Source organism: Trichoderma harzianum, assembly GCF_003025095.1.
Source record: "Trichoderma harzianum CBS 226.95 unplaced genomic scaffold M431scaffold_6, whole genome shotgun sequence".
Taxonomy (NCBI): domain Eukaryota; kingdom Fungi; phylum Ascomycota; class Sordariomycetes; order Hypocreales; family Hypocreaceae; genus Trichoderma; species Trichoderma harzianum.
The window spans coordinates 68,461-95,817 of NW_020209254.1; the positions used below are offsets into that span (position 1 = coordinate 68,461).

Sequence of the window (27,357 nt, forward strand, 5' to 3'; positions counted from 1 at the left end):
CTTACAATTATAATACAGCAAGAAGTGATAGTCCATTATTAAAGTGACATTATGCAGGGGCGTGAAAACAGAACCAATTAAGAGACGTCTTAGTTATAAAATGAGGTGTGCAAGCAATTCTTCTCCGTCTGGGCTCTTTCGGAGGATTGAACTTACGCACCATTATGGTTTCATCCCTAGCTAGATAAGCGCAATAGTCGTGTCCGCAAGCCATCATATTGGTATGTTCTACACAATGCAGTAGCGTTCTCAAGTTTGGCGTACTCTAGAGCAATGTAGTCAAGATGACTCATATAATGTCATTTTTAATGTGCATTCTTCTGGGTAGTCACCCCTGATGTCAGACGAACTATCCGACAAAAGCGCCCACGCATGAAAAGCTTCTCTCGGTTGTATAGACAGTACATTAATACTCCCGTAGGCAATCAGATTACATATATTCAACTTAGTTTTTAGTATTTCCCTGCTATCTACAAGATTTATAGCTACTATACTCTATCTTGGACGCAGACGCTGTTCCATACTAGTTGACTGAGAAGTATTGTTGTAGCCCATATACCAGTCCAGCAAATGGCATACCCAGAGCGGCATAAACCTCAGCTGATTCAGAAGCAACGTTATCTGCCAAGATCTCAACAGCGACGTTGGAATAACAGACAGGAATGACACCGGCTTGAGTCATACGGAGGACACCCATCTCCGATTGTCGCTTCGTAAAGCTACCAGAGGCATCTACAACGGCATAAGTCGTATAGTTGTCTGCGAGAGCAGCCATTGCTGGAAACGCTAAGCATACGTCGGTCGAAATGCCAGTAATAATCAGATTCTTCCGACCCGTAGCCTTCACAGCTGCAACGACACGCTGATCACCCCAGGCATTGACAGTTGTGCGTTCAATTCGTTCAATGCCAGGTAGCACTTCCTGGAGTTCTGGGATCAGAGGTCCCCACATACTCTCAGTCGTTGTGGTGACAACCACCGGAACTTTAAGGGCTACAGCAGCCTTTGTCAGACCCAGTATGTTGTGCTTAAGCTCTAGGGTGTCAATGTCGCGAACTCCAGTGTAGAGGCCCACTTGATGGTCCACGATGAGCAAAACTGCATTGTCTCGCGTTAAGCGACCTCGATAGGAACTCTCCGGCATTGTGTGTAATGTGATGGTTTGGAATGTGATAGGATCCAAAATATAAGCTTAATTCAGGAAAAGTGGCTGTTTCGAATCGTGTTGCTGAAGTTGGTGTGGGTATGAGTGGGTAGCTCGAGGAGAGGGAATAGAGCCGCGTCTTCAGCCGCGCTGTGGTTGAGGAAACAAGTCGATATGATTGCAATGAAGGCTACGGCAAACTGATTGAGAGATTGTTGTCCTTTAATAGACAAACATCCGCGGGATTAATTTGCTTCGTTCCTCACGATTAATTGAAGCTAATTAACATGATCTTCATGAAGTTAACTAAGACTACGTACAACTCATTCAACAGACTCTTGTGATTGGATTCCAACGTAACACTAGAAGGATTACGAGAGAACTTTATTCAAAACAACCAATGTCGCTTCAAATCAAGAGTTATTGTTTATATAACCAACATTTCTGATGACCTAAGAAACTGCTCGTAACTTGGCGGGGTAACAAAAAGGCCTTCACAACAGAAGGCGAGCTTAAACTGACTCAAGCAAGCCACTGTGATTTTCGGCTTAGTAGATCTCCACAGACTTCGGCAAATGTGTTTGGCGGTGTTTGCCAAGACTCCGCCCCGAAAAAGCTGTGTGGCAAGGTTAGTTCTCAACTCATGTCTTGTAAGGCTGTCTCTAAGAACATCGCACTCCGAAAAGGCCGACAACCTGCAACTAACTGTGAATCAGCATTTTCTTTCGAGACAACTATGGAAGAATCCCACGAAGCCCACGAGATGAGTTCCGCTCAGATTGCCCAGCCCACCAAAGCCGATGAGCCAGGTTCCCCGCGAACTGATGGCCGAGGAACCGAATCATATGCTGGACACCCACAATTGAATCCGTACTCGTGCTTGTCGTGTCGGAAGAAGAAAAAGAAATGCGACAGAGTGTACCCTTGTGTTAATTGTCGCAAAGCTGGTGCTGATTGCTTGTTTGTGCCGAGACGGCCATCAACTAGGCCAAAGACGACTCAAGGTATGCTTGAGAGGCTTCAGCATCTTGAGGGAGTCATTGGTCACTTGCGAGACAATTACAACCAAGGAGCAACGCAGCAGTCCCCTAAGACCACAGAAGTCCGTGCGAATGCCATCATAGAAGGGAGAGAGGCTACACGTCGATCTAGCCCGACCAACAACAGAGGAACGCAAAACGATGCCGTTACCGAACTGGGAACAGAGCTTGGCAGGCTGGCGATCGGAGATGGACGTAGTAGATATATCAGCAGTAGCTTCTGGGCAAGCTTGGATGAAGAGGTACGTGACTTGTCGCGATTGACTTTATTAGAAATTTGACCTAATTCGACCTTCCTTCATCAGGTAGATGATCTCAAGAGTTTGTTGATGGAACTACCAGATGATCAAAAGGTGTGGAATACACCTAATTCTTTGGAAATTGGAGTTACCAATCAAAGTTTTATATTTGAAACCGGTGCTCAGCATCAGTCTTTGTCTCGATTGCATCCGCCCATGCAACACGCATTGCTATACTGGCGTCTATTCAAAGAAAATTGTGACCGCCTTATCAAAGTTTTGCACATCCCTACATTTGAGCCGATGATTCTTCAAGCCGTCAAGCAGCCAATTGGCATACCGAAAGGCCTTGAGGCGCTCATATTCTCGATATACTTTTCCGCCGTGGAGAGCCTCTCAGAGGATGAATGCTGTGAAATTTTTAGCAGTCACAAGGGTGATCTCATCGACACGTACAAGTTTGCGACTGAGCAAGCACTGGCTCGAGCAAAATTCCTCGAAACGGACGAATTAATCGTTTTGCAAGCTTTCGTCATATTTTTGATGAGTCTACGGAATCATTGCAGCATTCGACTTATGTGGAGTCTCACTGCTCTGGTAGTTCGTCTTGCTCAGAATGCCGGCATTCACCGCGACGGCACTCATTTCAATCTATCTCCATTCACGGTAGAAATGAGACGGAGGTTGTGGTGGAGTATATGTGTTCTCGACTCTCGCGCCTGCGAAGACTCTGGCCATGATGCTACGCTTCCACATGGTGGCGCGGACACTTACATACCGCTCAACATCAACGATACAGATTTGACTGTGCAAATGAAGGAGCCTCCTCAGCCTAGGGTTGGTCTCACAGAGATGAGTTTCAGTCTTGTTCGTTTCGAGGCAACAAGTTTATTTCGACGACTCCAATACGCCTTCACTAGTCCTGTTGAGAAAGGTGATAAAGACCAAGATCTTGCAGAAAAGATGAAGGAAGTCTCTGAAAGCCAACAGCGACTTGAAGAGCTCTATTTGAAATACTGCGACTTGTCAGATCCTTTCTCGTGGTATATCTATACTATTGCGCAGATCGTTTTCACAAAAATGCGACTTGTTGCACACCATCCATCTTTGCGTCGTGCTGGTTATGCAGAGCTGCCTCGAGAGACGCAGGATCGACTGTTCACATCCTCTATCACAATTCTTGAATATTGGCTGGCCTTGAATACGGAAAAGAAGACCCGAAAATGGAGATGGTTGTGTGAGACGTACATTCAGTGGTACGCACTTACGTTTTTACTCTCCGCTTTGTGCGTCCGCTCAGACTGCGAACAAGTAGAAAGGGCTTGGAATGCAGTAGATGCCACTCTCCGTCTGGGCCTCAAGCTCTCAAGCACTTCCTATAAAAGAACCGGCGCGGAGCCAAAGCGGTTGTCAGAAATTGACGAAACATCTTGCGATGCGTATAAGCCCTTGCGTAGGCTGATAGAAAAAGCTCGTGCGGCGAGATCCCGAAACTCCCCGCCAAAAGACAATGTTGCTCCAGTACCGCAAGTAGGAGTAACAAACACAGCAACGCAAGATGAGCCAGGAACGGCAATCGGAGGAGTAGGGGGCGGAGTCTTACTGGCTGGAAATTTCATAGACACTGCAGCACTAGATAGTATCAGTGCATCAGGGTTCTCCGCACCTCAAGAAATGCCAGGCATATATCACCAGTGGATTTACGATCTGGAATTCCCCAACCAAGGCCATGATGTCGTCCCAGGTGCCATGAATTGGGATATTTCTCTGGGGACGGATGCATCTAAGACTTTCTTCTAGAAATAAGGAGAATAAAAATATTAACCGCAGGCTTTTATTCCACCTACTACTCATACAGGCTACCCGGTATCTAAAGAGATTTGCAAGTTTCTCATGCAATCGCACCTATGTATGTAAACAAAATTATTTAAAATAGATAGGAAAGTCGAGTCCTATTCAATATTACTTGCCATGACCGTAAAACGGATGCTGCAATCAATATTCAAGCTCAAAGTGAACAGCGCGAATGCGAACTCTGGTTACTTCATCCAACAGAGGTAATTGGCTGAGATCAGAGATCACATCACATCGACTACAGTTTATAACCCTGGTCTCGTATAATAAGTGCTCATATGACGCGTTGAGTAGAACTTTTGACGATTGTTGGCTCATTTCAAGAACAGTTGCTGCTCGTGTTACACGCCCTCGTCCGCCAGAGGATCGCGGATAGCCGATTTAATCGGTGACACAATGATGCTTTTCATGCAGCCGGGTATAGAAGAAACGTCATGCATTGATCAGAGCCTTCATCAGGTGAGCAATTTGCGAATCAACCAAGAGACAATCTGGTCATGGGATCTTGTGTTTATGTCTGGGGTAGACCATGCGAGGTGGGGAAGCATCTTGGCTTGCAGATCAGTTCAAACTCTCAGCGACAAGAGTGCGATCTTTCCATCGCCTGAGGGGCACTTTACTACTTCAGACTTTTAATTCGTGCGGTTGTTTCCCTCAACCCCGCAAAGTAGCTGGCCGACTCCGAACGTTAGGTCACCTCTTCACTCTTTGCACACACGGTATTCTCGTCACATCTTCTGGAATCATTGAATCGCTGCGCATTTAGTTCAACGTTAGGCGGGTGAGTACAATACTGCTTGGTGAATATGGCTTCTTCTATGACTCGCAGCTGCTTGGCTTGCTGATTATCCCGGGCTTAGCTTATGCAGCGCTAAGTGTCCCTTGCTTAACGTCGGGATGAAACGCGCTGTATAACAGTGCATTCATTTTACCCCAACAACTAGAAGCAGTAGGACCTTGAGTATTGAGAGTCTCTCACGGGTTACAGGCGCACTATATTCATTAATGGAAACTATCACAGACTCACATCTGCTGACAAGAATCCTATTCCCAGAGTTGCATACCGAGGCCAAAATTACTACACAATCTGCACATAGTGGTGTCAAGCTGGTCACGCTGCGATAACTCTCTGGTGTATAGGATGCCATGCGCGCAGAAACCAGCAGCTACGCCGGCTAATGCGGAAGACAGGAACATATTTGATACCCTGAAAGAGCCATCCCCCGCGCAAAAGTTTAATTTACTGCACTATACGCCAAAGAGACCGAAGAGTAGTGAGTTCAAAATATGGACAAAACAAAAGCCTTATGTATTGGCATGGGACATGAAACACGTGGTTTCTGTGAACTGATGCCAGGGTATAGGGTCACATAGATCGAGGGAGCACGGCATAAACTAAACCTCCCTTCGTGGATATAAATACATCACGAACGCGCTCCCACCGCGTTTGAGAGCGGCTATCCTCGCTACTATTTTCTCATCAGTTAGTTGATGGAGGCCAGTCATCAAAATGACAATTAAACGATTGTACGAACCGTTATACTTCTCTGACTTTAACTTCACAATGATCTTCCTATTAATTTTTGCAATGTTCCCTAATATTAGTACTCCCTTCCCCCTGCGTTCCCAGATCGGTAAACGATCAGATTGCCCACAACCAGGGGCCACAACTTATGACATCGTCATATATGGATCCACTCCGGCAGCACTTGTTGCAGCTATCCAGACGACTCGTATGAATAGGACCGTTGCGATTGTTAGTCCATCAAATCATATTGGTGGCATGACCACGTCAGGCCTTGGTTGGACAGACTCCAAAAACGGAAATGCCATTGGAGGCATTGCCAGAGAGTTCTATAGTCGAGTATATAATTACTACCTATCCGACTCGGCGTGGACTAGGGAGACAAGAACAGATTACATCAACAAACAAATAGCTGCACAGCCGGGACCAGCAATCGATGTAACAAACCAAGTACAGTGGACTTTCGAGCCACACGTTGCTGAATCAATATTCGAAGACTGGATGGAAGAGTTAAACATACCAATCTTTCGAAACGAGACTCTTCCTATGTCGACTGACAGTGTAACGATAAAAGACAATCGAATCACTTCCATAACGACAGAATCAGGTCATGTGTACGACGCATTAATGTTTATGGATGCTAGCTACGAAGGAGACTTCATGGCGGCGGCCCAAATACCGTTTAGAATAGGGCGTGAAGCACAATCTGAATTCGATGAATCCTTGGCCGGAGTACAAATTGCAGCAGAAGAAGGCTACCTTGGAATGGATCCATACCTTACACCTGGGGATCCTGATAGTGGCCTTATTAAAGGAATCGACCACATTGTCACAGACGACGAAGCGAAGACGTTGAATGGTACAGCTGATAATTATCGGCTTCAGGCTTTCAACTATCGGCTTAGCCTCACACAAACAACCGACAATCAGATTCCTTTTACAAAGCCAGACGATTACGATGAAGCTTCTTATGAGATCTTACTTCGCTATATTGAAGCTGGCTACCATGACCTGTTTTTCACAAAGCAACTCATGCCAAACCTGAAAACAGACACAAACTCGAATGGAGGAGTAAGCACTGACTTTTTGGGTGGAAATTTCGACAACGTCAAGAAAACAAATTACATCGAGGAAAGCTATGCACAGCGCGCGGCGATTCGCCAGACCTACAAGACTTACACGCAAGGGTTCTTCTGGACACTTGCTAACCATCCACGGGTACCTCAAAGATTTAGGGACTCTGCAAGCACTTGGGGGTATGCCAAAGACGAATGGACCACCAACGAAAACTGGCCTTATGAAATCTACATTCGCGAAGCCAGACGCATGCAAGGAAATTTTACTATGACACAAGGCGACGTACAGACCCCTCAAACGTTTGCTGATGACAGCGTCATTGGCCTTGGGTCCTATACTCTTGACTGTCATGAAGCGGAGAGAATCGTCATTGATTCAGAAGTTTACAATGAGGGATTGGTCCATACTCCAGTTCCACAGCCTTTCCCTATCCCGCTAGGCAGCATTATCCCACAATCTTCCGATGTGGTCAATTTCTTGAACCCGGTTACGATGAGCAGCACGCATGTGGCTTTTGCAGCTATTCGGATGGAGCCGACTTACATGATTATGGGGCAGAGCGCAGCGACAGCTGCTGTGTTTGCAATTGAGCAGTGTGTAAATATTCAAGATGTAGACAGGGCGCAGTTAAGCGATAGACTGGCGGAAGATAAGCAGGTCTTGTCTCTATAGGCGGAGGCTTCACTTTTGTTCATATTATCTTGATATAGTCTTAATTCTGCACATATTTAAAAAAGAAAAAGAATTTGCCAAAGTATTGTTTTCTTGGGATACCACAACCGCTTGCTTCGTCCATCAACAATGTAGGTCAAGTGCCGCCCAATGACTGCGGCAGGCGCGTTTCCCCCTCTCATCAAAGACCCTTTCATCGCGGATGCTAATGGAAGATTTTATTATATTAGCTGAATTTAAATATACAGTGCGTAATAGGTTGCGCTAAATCGTATAGCACCTAGAGACACACATTAATGCTGTTGGTTACTCTGCTGTTGGTTGCTATGTTGTTGGCTGTCAGTGATATGACAATAACCACCCACTTGGGTTCCGATTAGAAATTTCTGAATCGCATTCTTGACTTATTGAACAATTATAAAACAATCGTCTCCTAGGTGTGATTTCTAAGCTGCCAATTGCATAAACGTCGCCGGCAAGTATCCGATCTGAATCGGATATTTTACATAATTTGCCTCCTACTGTGCGGCTTATAAATACCACCCTCCTTTCGACAACAGTTGTCAAAGACATTATTCTCTATACCACCCACTCAACCAACTCAAGAAACTCCTTCAATCTCAAACTTCACAATGACAACCACTTCTCTTCCAGATATCCCTGAGATAAATATTGCATTTCCACGGTCATCGCTTGCAGAAGCAGCCTTCAAGTATTCTGAGCAGCACTGTACTCCATTGGTTCATAATCATGCCGTACGATCAGCATACTGGTCCTTAATCCTAGCAAGAAAGCTACCTCATTTAGCCAATGCGGACCTTGAACTGGTTACACTGAGCTGTATTCTTCACGATATGGGCTGGGCTAAGACCAAAGAACTCCTTTCAGCTCACAAGCGCTTCGAGGTGGATGGAGCAAATATCGCACGGGAATTTATTCGCAGCAACCTAGGAAATTTAGCCACTGCTGATGACTGGAATGAAAGACGTATCCAACAGTCATGGTATGCAATTGCGCTTCATACGACCTTTACTATCACGCCGGAGGCCGAGCCTGAGGTGGCTCTAACAAGTCTGGGTATTGGTGCGGACTTTTTTGGACCGCAGTACACGCCTGGCGGCATTAAAAATGTGATTACTGTGGAAGAGTATCATGCGGTTACGAAACTTTTCCCTCGAGTTGGCTTTAATTATGAAGGACTCAAGGGCGTTATGTGTGGTCTATGCCGCGAGAAACCAGAGACGACATACGACAACTTTGTAGGCTTTTTTGGCCGAAAATGGGGTACAGATGGGAAAGGCACGGGCAAAGACGAATTTGCAGCGGCCATGGACGAAGCATCGTTTGCTACAGTGTCAGAGAAGTTGTTTGAGTATCTGGTCGAGTTGGATAAGTCGGCCGCATAAGGTGCTACTTCGGCCCCCTGGCATACTAAGATGATGAATATTGATCAACCAAATCTACCACCATCAACCTGAAGAGAATTTTTGAACAATATTCCCACTTGCTCTTCAGGCGTAGCAAATTGGTTCAAGAATATAGATAAACCATCGGATGTACTACTATCTTAGTGGCCATGCATCTCATCTCTATAAAAACGTCACCCTTTGTCTTAGTGTCTCCGTCGAACCTCAAAGCGAAGTTCAATATGTTACAACATCGGAACCGGAGGTCAACTTAACGACCGGGCCGCAATTGGTTTGCACGTTATCTTTCCATTGGCGAGACCTATAAGTCCATACAGATTCTCCGGTTAGAAGTATGGTGACTGCTAAGTGTTGCTCGGGGTTAACCGCCTACTGGACTTTTCGAGTTTACCGACTGTGTCGTATTTTAGGTCTTATCTCCGTCCAACAGCAGCTTCGTGGCCTCGCCTCTGATTTAGAATCGTCCGAGCACTGACAAAAGCCTCGCCTGCATGAACTATATAATGAAGTAAAGGCGTGCCGATATGTGTAAGCTCCATCTACAATAGAGTCCAAAGTGTCACCATCAGACAATTTGTGGCTCATTGGCTTGGCGTGCAATTGACCAAGACCACTAAAGCACAGATACCGAGACCTGTACCTATACCATAGGCATCAATAACTCCCGGCCTTCGAGATGCATTTCGGCAACCACAGACTCATTGGCGCTGCCGCCAAGATCCCCGTCAACAAGCCCGTGGCAGTCATGTCTGTCAGTCCCATAGTTCTCCCCACGCCCAACCGACGTCTTGATATCGAGTTGCGAGTAACGGCCCCTGTCACGGGAGATAACTTGCCTATCATAATACTCTCTCATGGCCATGGACCAAGCAACTGGCTCTCGTCTTTGAACTCCTGCGCGCCATTGTACGAGTTCTGGGGCGCACATGGATTTGTTGTTCTCCAGCCCACGCATCTGTCGTCCAGGTTCCTCGGACTTGACAGCGCTCCGCCGGGACAAGAAATGTTCTGGCAGTCGAATGCGGAAGATTTAGTCCATGTACTTGACCACCTTGATGACATCGAGACAGCTGTTCCAGCACTCAAGGGACGTCTCGCCAAGACCCAAATTGCCGTGGCTGGGTACTCCTATGGCGCTTTCACTGCTTCTATGCTGCTCGGTATGGACAACACCGACCCACGTGGCAACGGTCCTCCGGTACGCCTCTTCGACGACCGCATAAAGGCCGGTGTTATTCTTGGGGGAACCGGGGAGGGTGGTGCAAAGCTCAAAGACACACTCAAGGCCATGACCCCCTTCTACGGCCCCGACTTCAGCAGAATGATTACACCAGCTCTCGTCGTCTACGGCGACGAAGATATAAGCCCTCACCTGAACTGCGGCGCAGAGTGGCATGCGGATCCTTACACGCAAGCTCCGGGCCCAAAAGACCTGTTCACCGTCAAGGGCGGAAAGCATGGGCTGGGTGGCATCAATGGCTGGGATGTGGCAGAGACCGAGGACGAGAGCCCGGAAATGCTGGGAGCCGTGCAGCGCATAACTTGGGCGTACTTGAGAAGCCAGTTAGTAGAGGGCGACAACACCTGGCGGGAAGCCTGTGAGGCCATGGTCGGGCTCGAGCAACTTGGGACCGTGGAAAGTAAAGGGTTTTAAACGGGGTTATGCTGGATGTTTTATTGAAGAGCGTGTTGTGTTCGTCTGGTAAATACATGTATGTAATTCCAGCGAACGCCATATATCATACAATCCGAAATCTTATCCGAGAACTTCTCCATTCAAGCAAAGTTATCTTCGTTTACGCGAGTTCCTGTATCCATTACCCAATGCATATTCCCTTTCCTCCATTCGTTCCATCTTTGCAAGCGTCAGACCGCGAAGTTGCCACCATCTCTTCTTTAGGGAGTAGCCTTGGACGAAGGATGCACGCATGAATCCTTCATTTTTCGTATTGTAGGGCCCTCCGCCTCTACAGACCTCAAGCCAGGTTTACGACTCCCCGAGTGCGACGTCAGGGCGCGGGACAGGATGGGGCAAATCCGTCAGGTGGGGCATATCCGAGCCATTCATACTAAAATTAGACGTCATGAGTTTCCGGGCTGTGTTATACGGGTACGTATGGCAAGAGTCTGGTAAATTGGGGTCGCCAATTGCATGTGAAAAAACTATTTAACTTGCCTCTGTTCCAATTGCTGAAATGAAGATCTTATGAAGGAAACCTACAATCTTATATCAAGTGCTAATATATTTCCAATTCCTAATGTTTTCTGCTGCCTTATTATTAGCCGCGGCAACTGTAGTTGCTGCAGGCAACCAGTTCAACGATTGTGTCCTAGCCGGTCCTCGTTGGCCACAACCATTACACCTCTCAGGCAGCCAGAGGCTTTCAAGTGCCATCACCGAGTTTGAACGCCTTCTGACGGACGAAACTCTTAATCTTCAACCGCATGATACGGCTTGGGGTGTGTCCCTTTTCTCGACCAAAGAGAACAGAACCCTCTATGAACACTACTACACGCCTCCGATCGACGTTGGGGTGAAAGAGGTCAACGGGGACTCCATATTCCGCATTGGAAGCGTCTCAAAAGTTTTCAGCGTATGGGCGTTTCTTATCGAAGCCGGTGACCGTTACTTCAACGACCCCATCACCAAATATGTCCCTGAGCTTGCAAACCTGTCTTTCCCTTATAACAGTTCCCAGGGTTACAGATTGTATGATGACATTGACCATGTCAGATGGGAGGATGTGACTCTGGGTGAGCTCGCCAGCCAGGCGGCAGGCATAGCTCGAGATGGTAAGTCAGGCATTGCTACAGCTGCCATCAGATCAATGGCTAACAATAAAAAAACGTGTATAGCAACCGACGGCGATTTATCAGCAGAGATTACCTCATTCCAGGCCCAAGGCTTAGGATTTCCCGTCCTTGATAAAATCGAAGTACCGGTCTGTGGAGTACCCGGGGTGACGCGGCCTTGCACACGCAAAGGTAGGGAAGCCCTCTTGTCCACCAAGAAGAAACACAGTGCTGACGCTGATCGGAACAGAGACATTTTTCTATCTTCTGAAGCAACATCCCATCTTTCCGAGTGCACATTCGCCTGCTTATAGCAACATTGCCTTTACGTTGCTTGGCTATGCTCAAGAGGCCATCACGGGGAAAAGCGTCAAGGACGCTGTTACAAAGAGCATATTTGACTCCTTGAACATGAGAAATAGCAGTTTTGACGACACCCCGTCATCTGGCGGAGTTATCCCCGGTAATAATGCCTCAGAGGTTGGCTGGGATTTGAACCTTGGGCAAACAGCCCCCTCGGGATCGATGTACAGCTCCGTCAATGACATGGTCAAAGCCGGCAGAGCAATACTCGAGTCCACACTCATCTCACCAGCTCAAACTCGCCGTTGGCTCAAGCCCCTGATCCAAACGGGCTACATAAGCACCGCAGTTGGTGGTCCATGGGAGATTCGAAACCTGGAATTCTCAGACGATCGCATCGTCCAGTGTTACACGAAACAAGGCGATTTAGGAAGCTATCATGCAGCTCTAGTGCTATCGCCAGAACATGGCCTTGGTTGGGTCGTGCTCGCTGGTGGAACAATCAATTCGACTGCGTCCGACACTCGCACTGAACTGTTTAATGCGTTTGGCGATATATTTCTCCCAGCGGCTGAAGATCAGGCCAATCACGAGGCAGTTGTTAACTTCAACGGCACGTATGCTGATGAGGCCACCAACAGCTCAGCAGTCATCGTCGTTGAAGACAAGGGCCGCCCGGGACTTGGAATTATCAGCCTAATCAGCCATGGCGTGGAGATTATTGGTCCTGAGAGCCCACTAATTGGACTTTACGGAGCCGGGCAGTCAGGGCGATTATACCCGTCACAGTTGAAAACGGTAAGCCGGCACACGAACGGGTCGGGGACCTATGAATCTCGACTGGGCTTCAGGGCTACATTCTTCAATGAAACAAAGCCAGGAGAATTAGAAGACCCATGCCTCTTCGCCTGGACTGGGTTGGGTGCGCCATTATACGGGCAGAGGTCGCTCGATGACTGGGTATTTGAAATTGGAGAGGATAATAAGGCAACACGTCTAGATGTCCGGATGTTAAGGCTTGGGCTAGAAAGAAAGTAGAAGTGAGATAGTCGTCGCTAACAGCAGATCTATCTATCTTGCTATAATACATTTGCGGGGAAGGGAAGGAACCTGCTACAGTAGATTTGCTTGTTGTGTGAAAGACTTGCAACTTGGCTCCTAAGCTTGCAGGCGTTACTAAACTTTCAGGTATTACTAAGATTGCAAAGTACATATACTTTCTATAGTGTTTTATTACTAAATATACCTATCTTATTTATAATAGATAAAATACCCGTCGCTGCAGTTGGAGTATAATAGTGTAAGCAATTGGAGACTGTTTCACTAATCTCACCCGTGTCACCGTTCGCTCTGTCCCTTGCATTCCCGCTGACTACGAATGACAATATTACAGTGTTAGACACCAGTTTCCCGCTTACTGTTCCATCATCCCGTCCACAGCAGGTCAATACTCCAACTATTAAAGAACAGAAATCACCATGTAGAAGTTTCACTCTTCATGAGCTCTCAACGTCCACCACACAGTCCTCCGTTTTTAACTTACTTTACATCTCTGAATCGTCATGTCTATCCTATCTTTGATCATTTCATCCCTGGCCACCTGCGTCCTGGCAATTAGTAAGCCTACATCAGGTGATGCCGCTGCAGATCCTATATTCATAGGCACTCCAGGCTTTGGACAAAACCTAAGCACCGAGTTTCATTATTCGCAGGCGGTTCGCATTGGGAACTATGTAAAAATCTCGGGACAGGGAGGCTGGGATCCTCAAACCGGGGAGCTAGTCACGGACATTGCAACTCAAGTCAACAATGCTTTCGATAGCCTCACTTTGGCACTAAAGGCTGCTGGCTCTAGCAATGGGCTTGCAGACCTAATTTCGATTAACAGCTACCACGTGGGAGATCTTGCTTCTGGGCTTGGAAATGTCACAGCTGTTATGGAAAAGAGAATCCCCAAGGTCCTTCCTACATGGACAGCAGTGGGTGTTACAAGACTGGCATTTGCGGAGCAGTTGGTTGAAATTCAAGCTGAAGCCTGGATCAAATAACAAGTCATTTGTGCTGGACTTTGGCATTATCGGCCAACGAGCTTGGGTTAGCTGATGGGTTAGTAGCGTAGCAAGCTGAATATTAATGTCATACATACTTCCTGCCAAATGAGATCATTATTATTATCTCACGTCTATCTTCATCTATTACGTTTAAGGTTGTAGGCATTACTGTCCTCGACCTCTAATTTGCCCATTACACTGTCCTATTCAAGTGGCACCGTTGATAGGTGAAACGTCATACGCACATCTCTTTAAGGCATTGAAGTCTGTGAGCAAATAAGGATACAAGGGAGTCACCATAATAACAAAACGTATACTATCCAGATGATCATCGAGGAACTGGTCCAGGCTGACTGCCCATAATGCTCGATTGTCCTAAACATGCGGCTTACCAGCAAAGATATCACTACTCTCTCGTTCCTCTAAGTGAGAAGACTAACACACCGATGATGCGTTGAAAGTGAGCCTCACATAACTTCTCCAGTTGACCTTAACCCATACATATTACCCCTGCACATTAGTCAACTCTTAGAGGCAAATCTCGGAGTTCGCTGCCTTGATCCTGTTCTAAAGGATGCCGGCTTCCGAAGAATGTGTTCATTTGCGGGGATTTTTTACGCATGAATACTAATCACCTAGGCACTTACGACGCAGTACTCCATATTGCTACAGATGAAAACAATAGTCGACATACCAGTACGCAATCTTACGTGATATTAGGATCCTCTATCCTGGTATTTTAGTCTCATGATGTACTTATAGCTAGTATAACTACATACTAAATGTTGTCTACTGACCATTCCCTCGAATAGTTCCATTTGAGTCTTTTCTGCTAACTACGGCTTTAATATAAGAGATAGCAGGCATGCCGCTTTGTGCAACATGCCACGATTTCTTTCGCACTCAAGTCTTGGACTTTTACATCGCTGATGTGACTGAGGAATACCCTCATCATTTCTCTCTGGCCGAGTTTCTCAAATCGGTAGATCAAAAATGCTTTATATGTTGGCGAATCTTTCGCAATTCTTTTATAAGCCATGCATAAGCGAGAGGATACGTGGAACGAATAGCGCGTTTCACCTCAAACCCAGAGAGGGTCGCTGAAAGAGCGTGGCTCTCTCCCGATCGGCGATGCGTAACAAATGTCTGGGCTGGCCATCGCCGCATGTGGCCTATGTTCAATAAAGAGTATCTTCATGCTCTAAAGATCTCCCACGAAGATTTATCTAAGCTCTTACCAGACATTGAAGCTCTGGAGAGACTCGTCTAACCCAAGGGCAGTGATGACAACGGCCGCGCAGGAGGGTCTATAATTGCTCTTCTACGCGAACCATCAGGTAGTACAGATATTATCCCCAGTTGCTTACAAGATGCAATTCTCCAAATATCTTGCCAATTGCTGATTCAACATAGACATTAACGTGTCATCAACTTCTACGGCATCGGACGAGACGTTTGCTAAAATTGGTGACTGGATCCGCCGATGTGAGCAAGATCATACGCAATGCACTCGTTTTCGAAGTCAAGTCCCTTGGTATCCGACTAGGCTCTTGGATGTTGGCCCCGAGGGCAACTCTTCAATTTCACTTGTCCATAGCGCTCAAGCTATAGACAAAGACGAAAAATACATGACATTAAGCCATCGATGGGGAGATGCCAAAGTGCCAACACTCACCACCAAAACCATCATCAACTGGGCACAAGGACTTTCCGTCAAAATCTTGCCAAAAACTTTCCAAGACTTCATTATGCTTGCCCAGCGCCTCCAAATTCGCTACGTCTGGATAGATTCATTGTGTATCATCCAGGAGGGCGACAACGGTAACGACTGGCGAACTGAGGCACTTACTATGGATAAGGTCTACATGAACTCGTATTGCAATGTCTCTGCTGATTGGGGATCTCCTAAACGTGGGTTATACTTTCAGAGAGACCTTCGGATGGTTGATAAGCCAAAAATTGACTGGCGAGTCAAAAGAGAGCCAAATCGGGATGTGGTTGTTGCAGAAGAATGCGTACTAGTGGAGAACGAATTCTGGGAAGATCAGGTGTCTAGATCTCCGTTGAGTGTTAGGGGCTGGGTAGTGCAAGAACGCTGGTTATGCTCAAGAAACCTCCGCTTCGGCCCCCGCGAAGTTTTCTTCGAGTGTGGTCAAACTACATTATCTGAAAGGTTTCCAAAAACCTTTCCGGAACCCCTTCTAGAAGGAGACGTCATTCTCAAATCCGCTTTTAGCAGTTTTCAGGCTCTACAGAGTCCACAAGCAACACTCCTTCCAGCTACTCCAGGGACTGAGCTTTATACTGCATGGGGCGAGGTTTTATCCAAATATTCCAGATGCTATCTGACCTACGCAAGTGACCGCACTGTCGCTTTCTCTGGAATCGCAAAATTCTTTCGATCATCAGTGGACGACAACTATATTGCCGGGCTGTGGCTCCGGAATTTGGCCTCTGACATGATGTGGTTTCGACATCGGCTTCTCACAACCGCTGTCGTCGAAGATACAAAAGACCGTCTGTTTTTATTTAAAAATGACAAAGGGGATGTTTACCGAGCGCCAAGCTTTTCGTGGGCATCAACTGCGGTGCCAATTGAGCCAAATCATATGAAGGACAATGTGGGTTTCATCATCAGTGTGAGATGTATTAAATTTCGAGACTGCTCCAATGCGCCAATTGAAGATTGGACTGGCGACATTTTTGGGCCTTTATCGAGTCCGATAATTGAAATTCTAGTTGTTGGAACACTGAAAAAGATGCGGTTGCAGCCGTATTTTGACGGCGAAATGACGGATTTCTATGTCGTTCCGGATAGCCCCAGCGGCAGCTCCAAGAAAATGGAAGATTGGTCTGAGTCTATCTAGAAAGAAACTGCAGAGGCTACTCTCGACTTCCAAGTTAACAACGACGACGTAGCTGCGTTGGCGGCTAAAGATAGCTTATACTATATCCCCTGGCAAGATTGTTGGAACTCTCACTTGCCGTCGAAGTCTGAACGAGACGACGACTCGTTGACATGCTTACTCGTGGAGCTGGCTGATGTTAGCATGAATCGCTTCCGGAGGATTGGGAGACTCTACGTACACGATAAGTCTAAAAGAAAGCTATATATGGCGAAACAAGGCAATGAAACAACTTTACCTTGTGAGCATTATGATCCGACTACTAGGATACATACTATATATCTCATATAAGGCATAACTACTTCATCAAAGTCCTCCTGGTAGACCCATACGTGCAATGATGAACTTCCCAGCAACTCCTTTCTTGGTTTTCGTTCCAGCGGCTTCAAATTGGTGAAACTCGTGGGCTGACAGGTCATCCCTTGGGAGCATAAATCTATAGTGGCACAAAGGCTGTCGACGGTCGTGATGTAGCATCCATTGTTTATACAATCCACTTTATCTGATTTGTATTGTTCTCAGTAGCGGGGAAGAACAGCAGGCGCTCGGTGTGACTCATTCGCCGAGATCTTCATTCCCAGTTGCAACGCAACTGCAACACAACCTTTTGGTAGATGTTGACTCGTTAGAGTTTTCTCAAGTAAAACACAATGCGATTCACTTTTCGTAAATAGATTCAATTAGTTCCAGCATCTGTCTAGTATACAAGGGATCCGCCGCTCAGTAGCAAGGTATCATGATAACACGAGCATTATTGTACGAATTTGTAGGCCGTGTATTTGCAATTGCTCAAGATTCTTGGCAATATTTTATTGAAACAATGATATTGAACAAAACTTTGACTCATTTCTTCATCATTTTCCTTTATTCCCTGTTTTATGACCATTTGTACCTCTGCATGGAGAAATATACTCCTGCTTACCCTCCCCTGAGAAACATTGACCCCTAGATGCCGATGATCCGCTGGTGTTGCTAGGCAAAAACACGACCCTTGTACCTGCAACCAATTGTATAAAGTTCTCAACAATATGTAGTATATCTGCAGTCATTCATCGCTGCTTCTTAAAGTCTATATATATCTCTCAGCTATGTATCTACAAAGTAAGAGGACGTGAGCAATCAGCCATTCCTCTGTCCAATTGATTCGCACTCTTAGAATTTGAGTATTTTTTTTCAGGCGCTTTCAAATATGGAGCTTTCGCCAACTTCCATATCTGTATCGGACGAACGCCTTGATGCTTGGCTGCAAGTGCTTGGGTCATGGGCAGTTCTCAGTCTCTCTTGGGGGTTAGTTAATTCCTTTGGCGTCTTTCAGACGTTTTATGAACAACAACTCTTGAAGTCACATTCACCATCGGCCATATCATGGATTGGATCACTACAAGGTGCACTCTTGAATTGGGTCGGTGTTATATCGGGACCTCTCTTCGATGCAGGCTATCTCAGGGTACAACTCATGACTGGCTCATTTCTCATTGTCTTTGCTCAATTCATGACATCTATTTCCACAAAGTACTATCAATTACTTCTCGCACAGGGTATTTGTGCTGGCATCGGTATGGGAATTATCGTTCTACCCGCTACAGCTGTCTTGGCTCAGTATTTCCAGAAGCGGCGAGCTTTGGCATTTGGGTTGTCTTCAACTGGATCACCAATAGGTGGAATCATATTTTCCATCAATTTCAGCAAGCTTCAGCCAATAATTGGGTTTGGATGGGCCACTCGAGTAATTGGTTTCATTCTTCTCGGTCTTTCTGCTATACCAATCGCATTTATGCATTATCACACCCGGCCAGTTGGTGTGCGCCCGTTGATCGACAAAACCGCGGTACGAGACTTACCATTCATCTTCATGGCAATTGGGGCTTTTTTCGCATTTCTTACATTATACATCGCATTTTTTTACCTGGAGCTTTTCTATCAGCAGCTTAACGACTCTGGGCTAGAGTTTGGACCATACATAGTAACCATGCTCAATGTTGGCAGTATATTCGGCCGCATTGTACCCAACTTCATGGCGGACAAATTCGGCTCCCTCAACGTCATTACATTTTGTTGTCTTGCATCTGGCATTGTGTTATTTGGTTGGTTTGGTTTGCATAATCTAGTGGGCGTTATCTTTTTCGCTTTACTATACGGACTCTTCTCTCGCTCCCTTGTTAGCTTGCTACCCAGCTGCATAATAACGCTGTCTCCTGATATAAAATACATCGGTACCAGGATGGGAATGTCCTTTTGGTTCGCTGGGATTTCTCTCCTTATTGGAACACCAATTGCTGGTGCGATCTTGGGGAACGGCCTGCATTCCAGATGGATGGGGCTTATCGCGTATTCGGCAGCCGGGCTAATGATTGGATTTTGTTGTTTTGGAGCATCTAGGATTCTCTTTTGGAAGCAAAATGGTGTCGCCAAGGCTTAAGTGATAGTTAATAGTCTATGCAGTTTCAGCCGTGTCATACATCATGGACCGCTACTTTAACAGGTTGCGTTTGGGTCTGGCGATACAATTGCCCACAGCCATTTCATCGGATTACCGGCTCCTATTTCAGCTTGGCATCTACTATAGCTAAATATCGAAATGATCTTCACAGAGCGCTCCTCAAACATTAGTGAATGACACTCCATCTGATTGTGTCGAGTGTAGGTCGACCACAGTTGAAGCCAGCATTGACAATTCTCGAAAGATGTTATGGATACAGCACAGCAAAGTTATATAACTGTTGACTGCAAAAATCGGTTATAAAATTCGGCTCCGAATACGCCGGTTACAGAGATCGGCTCCAAACTTCGGCTGTAAAATTCGGTTGTAAATCGGGCTGCCCACATATTACAAACAGTTGCATGAAAAGTGGCTAAACATAACATTCCAATTTAGCACGGTGCTTATGTATACGGAAGGGCGCTCCCCGTGAATTGAGCAAATTTAAAGTTACTTTCTTACAACTCGCATCCTTTCTTCATCTCATCAAGACATCAGCAGTAGAATCGTCGGCAACATGTCTCATCTAAAGTATTATTCCTACGAGGGCGTCGGCGTGAGAAACAGAGAGATATTCGCTTACAGCCAGGCCGTGCGTGTGGGAGACCGAATCGAATGCGCTGGTCAAGGTAGGTGGCCAAAAGACTTCAAGTCGCTGGACACGATTCAGAAATGCATTCAGTGCTGATGAACATTCTCAGGAGGCTGGGACCCTAAGACTGGCGCATACCAAAAAGACCTTAATGCACAAATTGACCAGGCTTTCGCCAATGTTGAGATCGCCTTGAAAGACGCCGGTGGCAAGGGCTGGTCTCAAGTTTATCGCATCAATACTTACCATGTGCCGATAAGCAACGAGGCATTGGAGGCTGTGACGAGGAATATTCGAAATTATATGCCTGGGCATCAACCGATTTGGACAGCTGTAGGAGTGGCACGTCTAGCTGAGGATGATATGCTCATAGAAATTGAGGTGGTTGCTCATGATCCGGAAGGCGCACAGGCGGCCTCAAAGCTATAATGTATCTATCTGTTTAGGGCCCGTTTCAACATTGGATTGATAATGAAACACAAGTTGTGGTGTCATCTCGACGTCTTATTGAATTGGTCTCGGGCTAAGTGATTCCCAGCAGCTGCTGCAATTAACGATACTCACAGTAATGGAGGGATGAAATTATAAATCTCTTTTCAATGCTCAAAACATTTGATGAAAATTAATATCACCTTGCTTTAATAAATGTTAGAGTAGTAGCTGTGATAAGTAGTAGAGTCTCATGTGTCAAAGGTCAAGGAAGCAGAAAGTACAGCATCCCTATTCCAGCTCCCCCGCCATTAGAAATCCGCCGACTTTTAAAATCTTGGGCCTATTTTCGATGTACGGCTGCAGTTCACTAAATAGCTTGGAGGATATATAATCTGTCAAAGGAATACTGTATTGCATAATCTAGAAGACCTCCAATTAAATCACAGGATTAAGTTTTCCCGTATGTATATCGTAGATGTATCCCGTGGTTCGATCGGCAAGCTCTTTTCTAACCAGTGGCGAGTTTTTAACAAATTCGATGTCATCCCGAACACTCTGTTCAAGACTAGTGATCACAGAATTAGTTAGTAAATAATCTCTGGGACTCAATAGCAATTCTTCTTACTCTTCATATCCGGGGAGCCGAATGCTTGGATGGCCGGGCGCCCGCTCTTCTAGGGCTTTGTGAATCTCGTCGTTCTTGAATATTCCAGCCGAGCAGTCTTCGGAGAATATTAGCTATTTACGGTAGAATGGAGATTTATGCTTTGCAGTACTTGTATGGTGGATGATCATTATGTCTTCAAAATGAAGAAAATGGTCCAAAAACAGCATATTTTCGAATTGATGTGCTATACGGCCTGCAACGCCGGTAGCTACAACAGCATCTGTAAGAGGATTAGCCCTCGATTGCTCGTGAAACAAAAATTGAAAGACTAATACCCCATTGCTTCAAGCCAAGGAAATCCGAGGCAATAATTCGAGGATCGTCGCAACTAACTATTGAGAAAAGTATTAGAACACTAGCTTGAGAAAAGGGAATAGTTCGCACCAATGAATATTTTTGGCATTGGTATCTGCTTTTCCACTGGCAAGTTGCTCATATCATCGAACGTCAGTATAGGCTTAAAGTCTTGAGCTCTTTGGCTACAGCTTGAATTAGCATGTTTCATTCAGGCTGTCGATTTCTAACGTACGCATTGCGTTCAAGAAGCTCCTGTAAGCTCGGTCGCTTATACGTGGTAGCCTGGCTTTAGCTTCTGTTAGAGAGAGTGCAGAATATGCAGTCACAAACATGCTCACTCATTGAGCTTGAAAAGCTGCTTGGAATTTTGCCCAGCGTCCATTCTGTAAGAAAGTAGTACGATGGATCTACAGGGTGTGATATTACGCAAACCAATAAATCAAGAACAAACCCATTGAGAAGAGTCAAAGGCAGCCCGATTGACCAACTTTAAATACATTATATATGCGCTAATCGTAGCGACAGGCAACGAAAAATAGAGAAAAGAGGAGTATACAAAACACTGCAGGCAGACCATGAACACGTATTGCTATTCCGTGTATTAGTATACAAGTGGGATGACCGATTCCGCATCCTGACTTCATCATACTAGCGGCCAAAGCAATATTGCTTATAAATAAAATTTTAAGATCACTTATAGCAACTAGCTACTTGTTATTAATGTCACAAGTACTTGGCAATCACTTCCCCGAGCTCTTCATCGCTCATGAGTTTGATGCCAAGTAGCTCCTTATCCAGGCGCCCTGAAAAATCTCCTCCATAGCCCTTTCCAAGCACTGAAATGTGCAGAAGCGGCATAAGTCCTTTCTTATAATCAGAATCTGCCTTCCTATACTCAACTTGTGCCTCTTCTAAGACAGCAGCCGAGTCGACGTACTTCAACTCCCAATCTTTACCGTCGATTCTCTTAGCTAATTCAATGATCTTGTTTTGCGTAACTACGGCATCATGAATGTAGACATGTCGATTCTTTGTCTCTTCAAGATGACTCATCAAAGACACCACAGCTTTGCTAATGGTTGCGAGAGTAGTTGTACTGCAAGGAAGGTTTCCATCATCGTAGATAGTAGCAGTATGCGTCTTAGGGTGAGCTAAGAAGCCAGCCTCCAAGCCCCAGTCAAAGAATGCTCCAGTGCAAATAGCAGTGTAATTGAAGTTGGGATGCTTGGCCACCTTTTCTCTGAGATACTCAAGAGCATGCATCTTGTTTTCAAATACAGGGAGCTTCATGCATTTCTCATTGTCGGTGTCGGTGCCAAATTCAGCTGGAAAGAAGCGACTCGCACCAGCAGCAACAGCGGCATCAATGAGCGTGTCCTGGCTACCGATTGGAGTATCAACCGGCAAGGTGGCGATAACAACGTCGTGATTCTTCAGGGCAGCGGTGAGCGAAGGGACAGAGTCGTAATCGACCTCGACGATGTCCAAATTTGCATGCTTGGGAAGCTTAGAAGAGCTACTGCTTATACTTCGACTGAGAGCGGTGACATGATGCCCAGCTTTCAACAGCTCATTAATAATCGGGATTCCGGCAGAACCTGTGGCGCCCGCAACCGCAACTTTAACAGACATGGTGCCGATGGAGATGTGTAAGCTCTTGGATGTTGGGCTTCTTTTTGCGAAAACAGGTAGAGAATAAAAGATTGATAGACTTTGAGTGCTGTTTTGTATGCTGTGATTCCTTGTTTCTATCCTCCATTATATCGGCGTAGCAACCTGATTCGATAATATTCTTCATTATTAAGTAACAATGTTTTGAAGGCCTTCAAAACGAGTAATGTAGTAATAGCCCTATGAAAGGTTGGAGGAGGACTTTCCTAAAATGATTAAAAGTTGACGACCTAAAGTTTGTGATTAGCCTCCGAGAACACTATGTTCCTAGCGTCATCTAATTTAGAGCAGTGGGATTCCGGCTCTTCAATCGATTCCGAAACGTACAGCCAATCGGCCTGTACTTCTCTATTACTAACGCCGCGGAGATGTTCTGTTCATCCCACAGGAAGGTTCATCTCCACTAATTACCTGTATTGGCCCGTAGTATTGTGTACTTACACGCAATGTGTGAGAAATAGGTGTAGCATTGTCTTACATACGGAGGCAGTTATATAAGAGTTCACGAAGGCACACGGGGAATGCCGCATTTACTTGTCATAGTATACCTTCCAGCATATTATTATTACGTCTTATCAACTTGGAAACTTCAATATGAGCCCAGCCGCAAATACCTCCGTGGTCCGAGTTGCAGTCACTCAACATGAGCCTGTGTGGCTTGATCTTGAGGGAACTGTGAACAAAACATGCTCTATTATAGAAGAGGCCTCAAAGGCTGGCGCCAAGCTCGTCGCCTTTCCTGAAACTTGGATTCCCGGATATCCAGCATGGTTTTGGTGAGCGGTTGAGCGATTGATGCAGCATATTACTTTGTAACCAACTACTCACTAACTTATGTTGTTTGATATAAAACAGGGACCGGCCTGTTGACTTTGAACTTGGAATTCGATACGTCTAAAACTCGCTAAAGATCGAGAGTCCAGAAATGAAACTTATCTGCGATGCCGCTGCCTCGAACAAAATCAGTGTATCGCTCGGGTTCTCCGAACGTGATGGAGACTCTGTGTATATTTCCCAGACTTTGATCAACAAAGACGGCGAGATTAAGATGAGGCGCCGCAAGATGAAGCCAACACACATGGAACGTACCATCTATGGAGATGGATCTGGAGACAGCCTAGCAAATGTCATCGAGCTACCCGGTGTGGGTAGGGTAGGATGTCTATCATGCTGGGAGCACAATCAGCCGCTACTGAAGTACTTTACTTTTTCCCAGCACGAGCAGATACACGTCGCTGGATGGCCACCACTAGATCCGTTTGTTGAAGGATCTTCTGGCTTCTGGTCCATGTCGGCTGAAGGTTTGTCGAATCTGCAGATTATCACATGCCTATTACTGACCATTTAATACATAGGAGCCCTGAACCACTCGCAACAATATGCGATCGAATCCCAATCGTTTGTCCTGCATGCCACAGCGGTGCTCACCGACGCAGGGATTGATGTGATGAGGACTAAAGGCAGCCCCATAATGGGAACGCCTCTTGGGGGTTGTTCCGCCATCATTGGTCCTGACGGACGCGTTCTTAAAAAGGCAAATACTGGAGGAGAGGAACTCATCATTGCGGATATCGATTTGACCGATGCCACCAAAGCCAAGCTATTCGCGGATGCGAGCGGACATTGTGAGGAGATTGCATCAAACGATTGAGTAAACAAAGCTAACTTTCTTGATGTAGATAGTCGACCAGATTTACTTTGGCTTGGCGCGGATATCACTCGCAAAACAGTTGTCAGGGTCCAAAAGAGATCAGAGGGGCGGACAGGGACATCTGAATGACTTGTATACCTGTGAAAAATTGTTTGCAGAGAAGATTCAATATACCTATGCAACGAAGACTTTCACATAGACGTTTCGGCTGACTTTGTTTCCGTTCTCTGTCAAGAAAAAGCTCAGTACAATTGGTGCTCAATTCTAACGATTCATATGAGAAAAAGGGCCGCCAGGCAAAAATGGGATCAGCAACTAGGAAGAGATACCTACTTGAGGCCCATTTCAAAGGCCGGAATCGGCCAATGTTAGATTGAACGCTTTCAAAAAAATAAAAGATGTTCAATGTATAAAACAATTTCAGACAATATCTAGTTTTTAGTTATTATTTTTGCATTTGTAAAAATATACCAATTCTAATATCATTAACTAATATTTACACTAGGGACTGCTAATGTATTTGAGGATATAACAGCAGTAACTGCAGGCTCTTTGAAACCTCCATGGCCATTTTCCTCATCAGCTGCAAGCCCAGCCTTTCTTTCATTACTTTCAACCCAGGTGTGAGTTTTAGACATCGTCCGCTTTCTTAAGGAATCTATGATGTTCTGCTCCATTGACTCAATATCTTGCTCTAATTGTTTGTCCTCTCGCATATATGCCCGTAGTCGTCTTCTTTGCCACAGAAGGAACAGGCCGACAACAACTAAAGTAAACGGAATGTTGATAACCCAGTATAACCAAAATTTAGGAGAAACCACAGCAGTCATTTCTGTGGCATTCCCAAAGTCGAAAAACGTTGTTGAAAAGATGGACTAGGATAAAAATTGAAGGTTAGTCACGTACCTACATACAAAATGGAACTGGAAGATGTAGCCTATTCCTTACTGCTAGAAATGTCCCAGGAAGGAAAATGGTACCAAGGAGTGATATCCCCTTCATGGATTTGGATTCGCGTCCGCTCGTGTGGGCGAACTTTTTGGAGTCGGAAGCAATCTGAAGGTTTAAGCTGCTCTCCCTTTGAGACATAATGTTGGACAACTAGAAATCATTCGTCAAGAAACCAATAGAAAGCGGTGGGAAATGAATAGTATACGTACGGCGCTGCGTTGTATCTCGAGCCTCTGTATAGTCGTATGGGCGTACCTTTGTTTCCCCGCCCACCTCTTCTTGTAGAGCTCTAGCCTCGCAATCATTCGCATTTGGAACTTTTCCACCGCAGGGGTTTTCCTCGACTCAGGGAGTGTGTGAATGAAACGCTGCCCTGCTTCCTCTAAATAGTCAATGATGGCAATGTAAGAGGCTGGAGGCTGCCACAGCACCTGCGCCTGACACTCCACCAGGTCACTGTGGACACTGGCAAGGTCTATGCCACCCTCGCTATCCAAGTATCCTTCGTCTCTAAGTATTTCATCGTGCATGGAGATAGCGTTCTCAAGTTTTCTCGCCCAGTTTCGCGCGTCGCGCTGCCTAATTTCGGAGGTCAACAAAGATTCGTGACTGAAAATAATGAATGGGAGAAGCATTGCATGCCCTATTTCCGTGGTGCAAGCCTTGAGCTGCTTGATGGATTCTGAGATGCTGGATGTAGGAGTACCCTTGTAAAAGCCGGTCGTGATGCCTGTGCTGAGCTCATGGCTCAACGTGAGTTCCCAACCCCTTGTCTTGCCCCGTTGCCGAACATCACTCTTACGAAATATGATATCTATATGTGTGTTAATTCATCAGAGACCAAGAGTAGCTAAGCACTGGATATTCACTGACGCAATCGGGTGCTGCTATTATCATCACGATCCACAGTACTCCAGAAGAATGGGCCGACAACACTCGATGTTTCAATGGCCATCTCAGGGAGGTGTAGAGCCTGAACCATTGCAGAATAATTTTCACGTGGCATGCTGATGCACCGAGGTGCAAACGTGTCCTTGTGTTGGGCATTCTCTTGGAGTCTTGAAGAGTTAGTCACGGCCTTTGGGGCCTGGTTGCTTAATTGGTAACAGTACAATTGAACATACATTAATCGCAGCCCGGTGACGAGGTATACGTCGTCTGGCAGAATGGCCGGCGCGAAGGCATTCTGCGACCGGAGAATCTAGTCAATCATCCAATGCACCCGTAGAGATGCGAAAAGACGACAAAGAGCTCTCTCACCTGTCTGTGCAGGAAATTGTTAAATTCGCTCATAGGGAGAGGGTTTTGGTCAATTGAGTTGAGCCTAGAATCCTGCGGAAATCACCCTCAGTATGCTGTCGGATGACTCTCGTTGATAGTGCCCATACCGAATAAGAAAAGATTTCTAAGTAGGACGTCTTTTCTTCAATCACTCGGCATTCTCCGAGTGCATTTTTGAAGGCGTAACTGTCTGTAGTTTCGCAAGTCATAACTCTGGACTTCGTTCTGATATGTAGCTACGGTTGATTTCAATTTTCCAGGTTCAGTTGCTCGTATAGACCAAGGCAAGTTAAGCAAATTAATCA

The 27,357-nt window shown here is 45.8% G+C and overlaps 13 protein-coding genes across 13 annotated transcripts; 9 read left to right on the plus strand and 4 right to left on the minus strand.

The window, feature by feature from the left end:
• Nucleotides 1–465: 465 nt before the first annotated feature.
• On the minus strand, nucleotides 466–1,313 carry M431DRAFT_507870 (hypothetical protein). Its single transcript, XM_024919032.1, has one exon. It carries the CDS (start codon nucleotides 1,142–1,144, stop codon nucleotides 524–526), a length of 621 nt encoding a protein of 206 aa, XP_024774097.1. The 5' UTR covers nucleotides 1,145–1,313; the 3' UTR covers nucleotides 466–523.
• A 594-nt stretch (nucleotides 1,314–1,907) lies between these two features.
• On the plus strand, nucleotides 1,908–4,223 carry M431DRAFT_85551 (hypothetical protein; the record flags this gene model as incomplete). Its single annotated transcript, XM_024923567.1, has 2 exons — nucleotides 1,908–2,426; nucleotides 2,490–4,223. The coding sequence occupies 2 exons, from the start codon at nucleotides 1,908–1,910 to the stop codon at nucleotides 4,221–4,223; spliced, it is 2,253 nt and encodes a 750-aa protein (XP_024774098.1).
• Nucleotides 4,224–5,381: 1,158 nt separating this feature from the next.
• M431DRAFT_507873 (hypothetical protein) lies at nucleotides 5,382–7,633 on the plus strand. Its single transcript, XM_024919033.1, has 4 exons — nucleotides 5,382–5,411; nucleotides 5,469–5,586; nucleotides 5,642–5,804; nucleotides 5,883–7,633. Exons 3-4 carry the CDS (start codon nucleotides 5,788–5,790, stop codon nucleotides 7,549–7,551), a joined length of 1,686 nt encoding a protein of 561 aa, XP_024774099.1. The 5' UTR covers nucleotides 5,382–5,411; nucleotides 5,469–5,586; nucleotides 5,642–5,787; the 3' UTR covers nucleotides 7,552–7,633.
• Nucleotides 7,634–8,281: 648 nt separating this feature from the next.
• M431DRAFT_507875 (hypothetical protein) lies at nucleotides 8,282–9,151 on the plus strand. Its single transcript, XM_024919034.1, has one exon. It carries the CDS (start codon nucleotides 8,406–8,408, stop codon nucleotides 8,955–8,957), a length of 552 nt encoding a protein of 183 aa, XP_024774100.1. The 5' UTR covers nucleotides 8,282–8,405; the 3' UTR covers nucleotides 8,958–9,151.
• Nucleotides 9,152–9,221: 70 nt separating this feature from the next.
• Nucleotides 9,222–10,753, plus strand: M431DRAFT_421061 (hypothetical protein). The gene is made up of 3 exons (XM_024915018.1): nucleotides 9,222–9,310; nucleotides 9,389–9,506; nucleotides 9,598–10,753. The coding sequence occupies exon 3, from the start codon at nucleotides 9,655–9,657 to the stop codon at nucleotides 10,630–10,632; it is 978 nt and encodes a 325-aa protein (XP_024774101.1). The 5' UTR covers nucleotides 9,222–9,310; nucleotides 9,389–9,506; nucleotides 9,598–9,654; the 3' UTR covers nucleotides 10,633–10,753.
• A 472-nt stretch (nucleotides 10,754–11,225) lies between these two features.
• M431DRAFT_142270 (hypothetical protein) lies at nucleotides 11,226–13,302 on the plus strand. The gene is made up of 3 exons (XM_024912637.1): nucleotides 11,226–11,771; nucleotides 11,835–11,963; nucleotides 12,022–13,302. Exons 1-3 carry the CDS (start codon nucleotides 11,237–11,239, stop codon nucleotides 13,110–13,112), a joined length of 1,755 nt encoding a protein of 584 aa, XP_024774102.1. The 5' UTR covers nucleotides 11,226–11,236; the 3' UTR covers nucleotides 13,113–13,302.
• Nucleotides 13,303–13,588: 286 nt separating this feature from the next.
• Nucleotides 13,589–16,992, plus strand: M431DRAFT_16427 (hypothetical protein; the record flags this gene model as incomplete). The annotated part of the gene is made up of 3 exons (XM_024912997.1): nucleotides 13,589–14,085; nucleotides 15,407–15,462; nucleotides 15,539–16,992. The coding sequence occupies exons 1-3, from the start codon at nucleotides 13,637–13,639 to the stop codon at nucleotides 16,990–16,992; spliced, it is 1,959 nt and encodes a 652-aa protein (XP_024774103.1). The 5' UTR covers nucleotides 13,589–13,636.
• Nucleotides 16,993–18,220: 1,228 nt separating this feature from the next.
• M431DRAFT_494661 (hypothetical protein) lies at nucleotides 18,221–19,450 on the plus strand (the record flags this gene model as incomplete). Its single annotated transcript, XM_024917276.1, has 1 exon — nucleotides 18,221–19,450. One exon carries the CDS (start codon nucleotides 18,221–18,223, stop codon nucleotides 19,448–19,450), a length of 1,230 nt encoding a protein of 409 aa, XP_024774104.1.
• A 480-nt stretch (nucleotides 19,451–19,930) lies between these two features.
• On the plus strand, nucleotides 19,931–20,604 carry M431DRAFT_142277 (hypothetical protein). Its single transcript, XM_024912638.1, has 2 exons — nucleotides 19,931–20,139; nucleotides 20,212–20,604. Exons 1-2 carry the CDS (start codon nucleotides 20,028–20,030, stop codon nucleotides 20,529–20,531), a joined length of 432 nt encoding a protein of 143 aa, XP_024774105.1. The 5' UTR covers nucleotides 19,931–20,027; the 3' UTR covers nucleotides 20,532–20,604.
• Nucleotides 20,605–20,969: 365 nt separating this feature from the next.
• Nucleotides 20,970–21,880, minus strand: M431DRAFT_84487 (hypothetical protein; the record flags this gene model as incomplete). Its single annotated transcript, XM_024923434.1, has 7 exons — nucleotides 20,970–21,099; nucleotides 21,160–21,256; nucleotides 21,311–21,421; nucleotides 21,477–21,533; nucleotides 21,586–21,680; nucleotides 21,731–21,784; nucleotides 21,837–21,880. 7 exons carry the CDS (start codon nucleotides 21,878–21,880, stop codon nucleotides 20,970–20,972), a joined length of 588 nt encoding a protein of 195 aa, XP_024774106.1.
• A 341-nt stretch (nucleotides 21,881–22,221) lies between these two features.
• M431DRAFT_84896 (hypothetical protein) lies at nucleotides 22,222–23,130 on the minus strand (the record flags this gene model as incomplete). Its single annotated transcript, XM_024923484.1, has 1 exon — nucleotides 22,222–23,130. The coding sequence occupies one exon, from the start codon at nucleotides 23,128–23,130 to the stop codon at nucleotides 22,222–22,224; it is 909 nt and encodes a 302-aa protein (XP_024774107.1).
• A 633-nt stretch (nucleotides 23,131–23,763) lies between these two features.
• On the plus strand, nucleotides 23,764–24,963 carry M431DRAFT_519762 (hypothetical protein; the record flags this gene model as incomplete). Its single annotated transcript, XM_024920399.1, has 5 exons — nucleotides 23,764–23,945; nucleotides 24,025–24,061; nucleotides 24,086–24,470; nucleotides 24,525–24,794; nucleotides 24,849–24,963. The coding sequence occupies 5 exons, from the start codon at nucleotides 23,764–23,766 to the stop codon at nucleotides 24,947–24,949; spliced, it is 975 nt and encodes a 324-aa protein (XP_024774108.1). The 3' UTR covers nucleotides 24,950–24,963.
• Nucleotides 24,964–25,305: 342 nt separating this feature from the next.
• M431DRAFT_16430 (hypothetical protein) lies at nucleotides 25,306–27,321 on the minus strand (the record flags this gene model as incomplete). The annotated part of the gene is made up of 7 exons (XM_024912998.1): nucleotides 27,160–27,321; nucleotides 27,032–27,103; nucleotides 26,896–26,957; nucleotides 26,645–26,829; nucleotides 25,981–26,585; nucleotides 25,769–25,921; nucleotides 25,306–25,695 (listed from the first exon to the last, which is right to left on the minus strand). Exons 1-7 carry the CDS (start codon nucleotides 27,259–27,261, stop codon nucleotides 25,306–25,308), a joined length of 1,569 nt encoding a protein of 522 aa, XP_024774109.1. The 5' UTR covers nucleotides 27,262–27,321.
• Nucleotides 27,322–27,357: the final 36 nt, after the last annotated feature.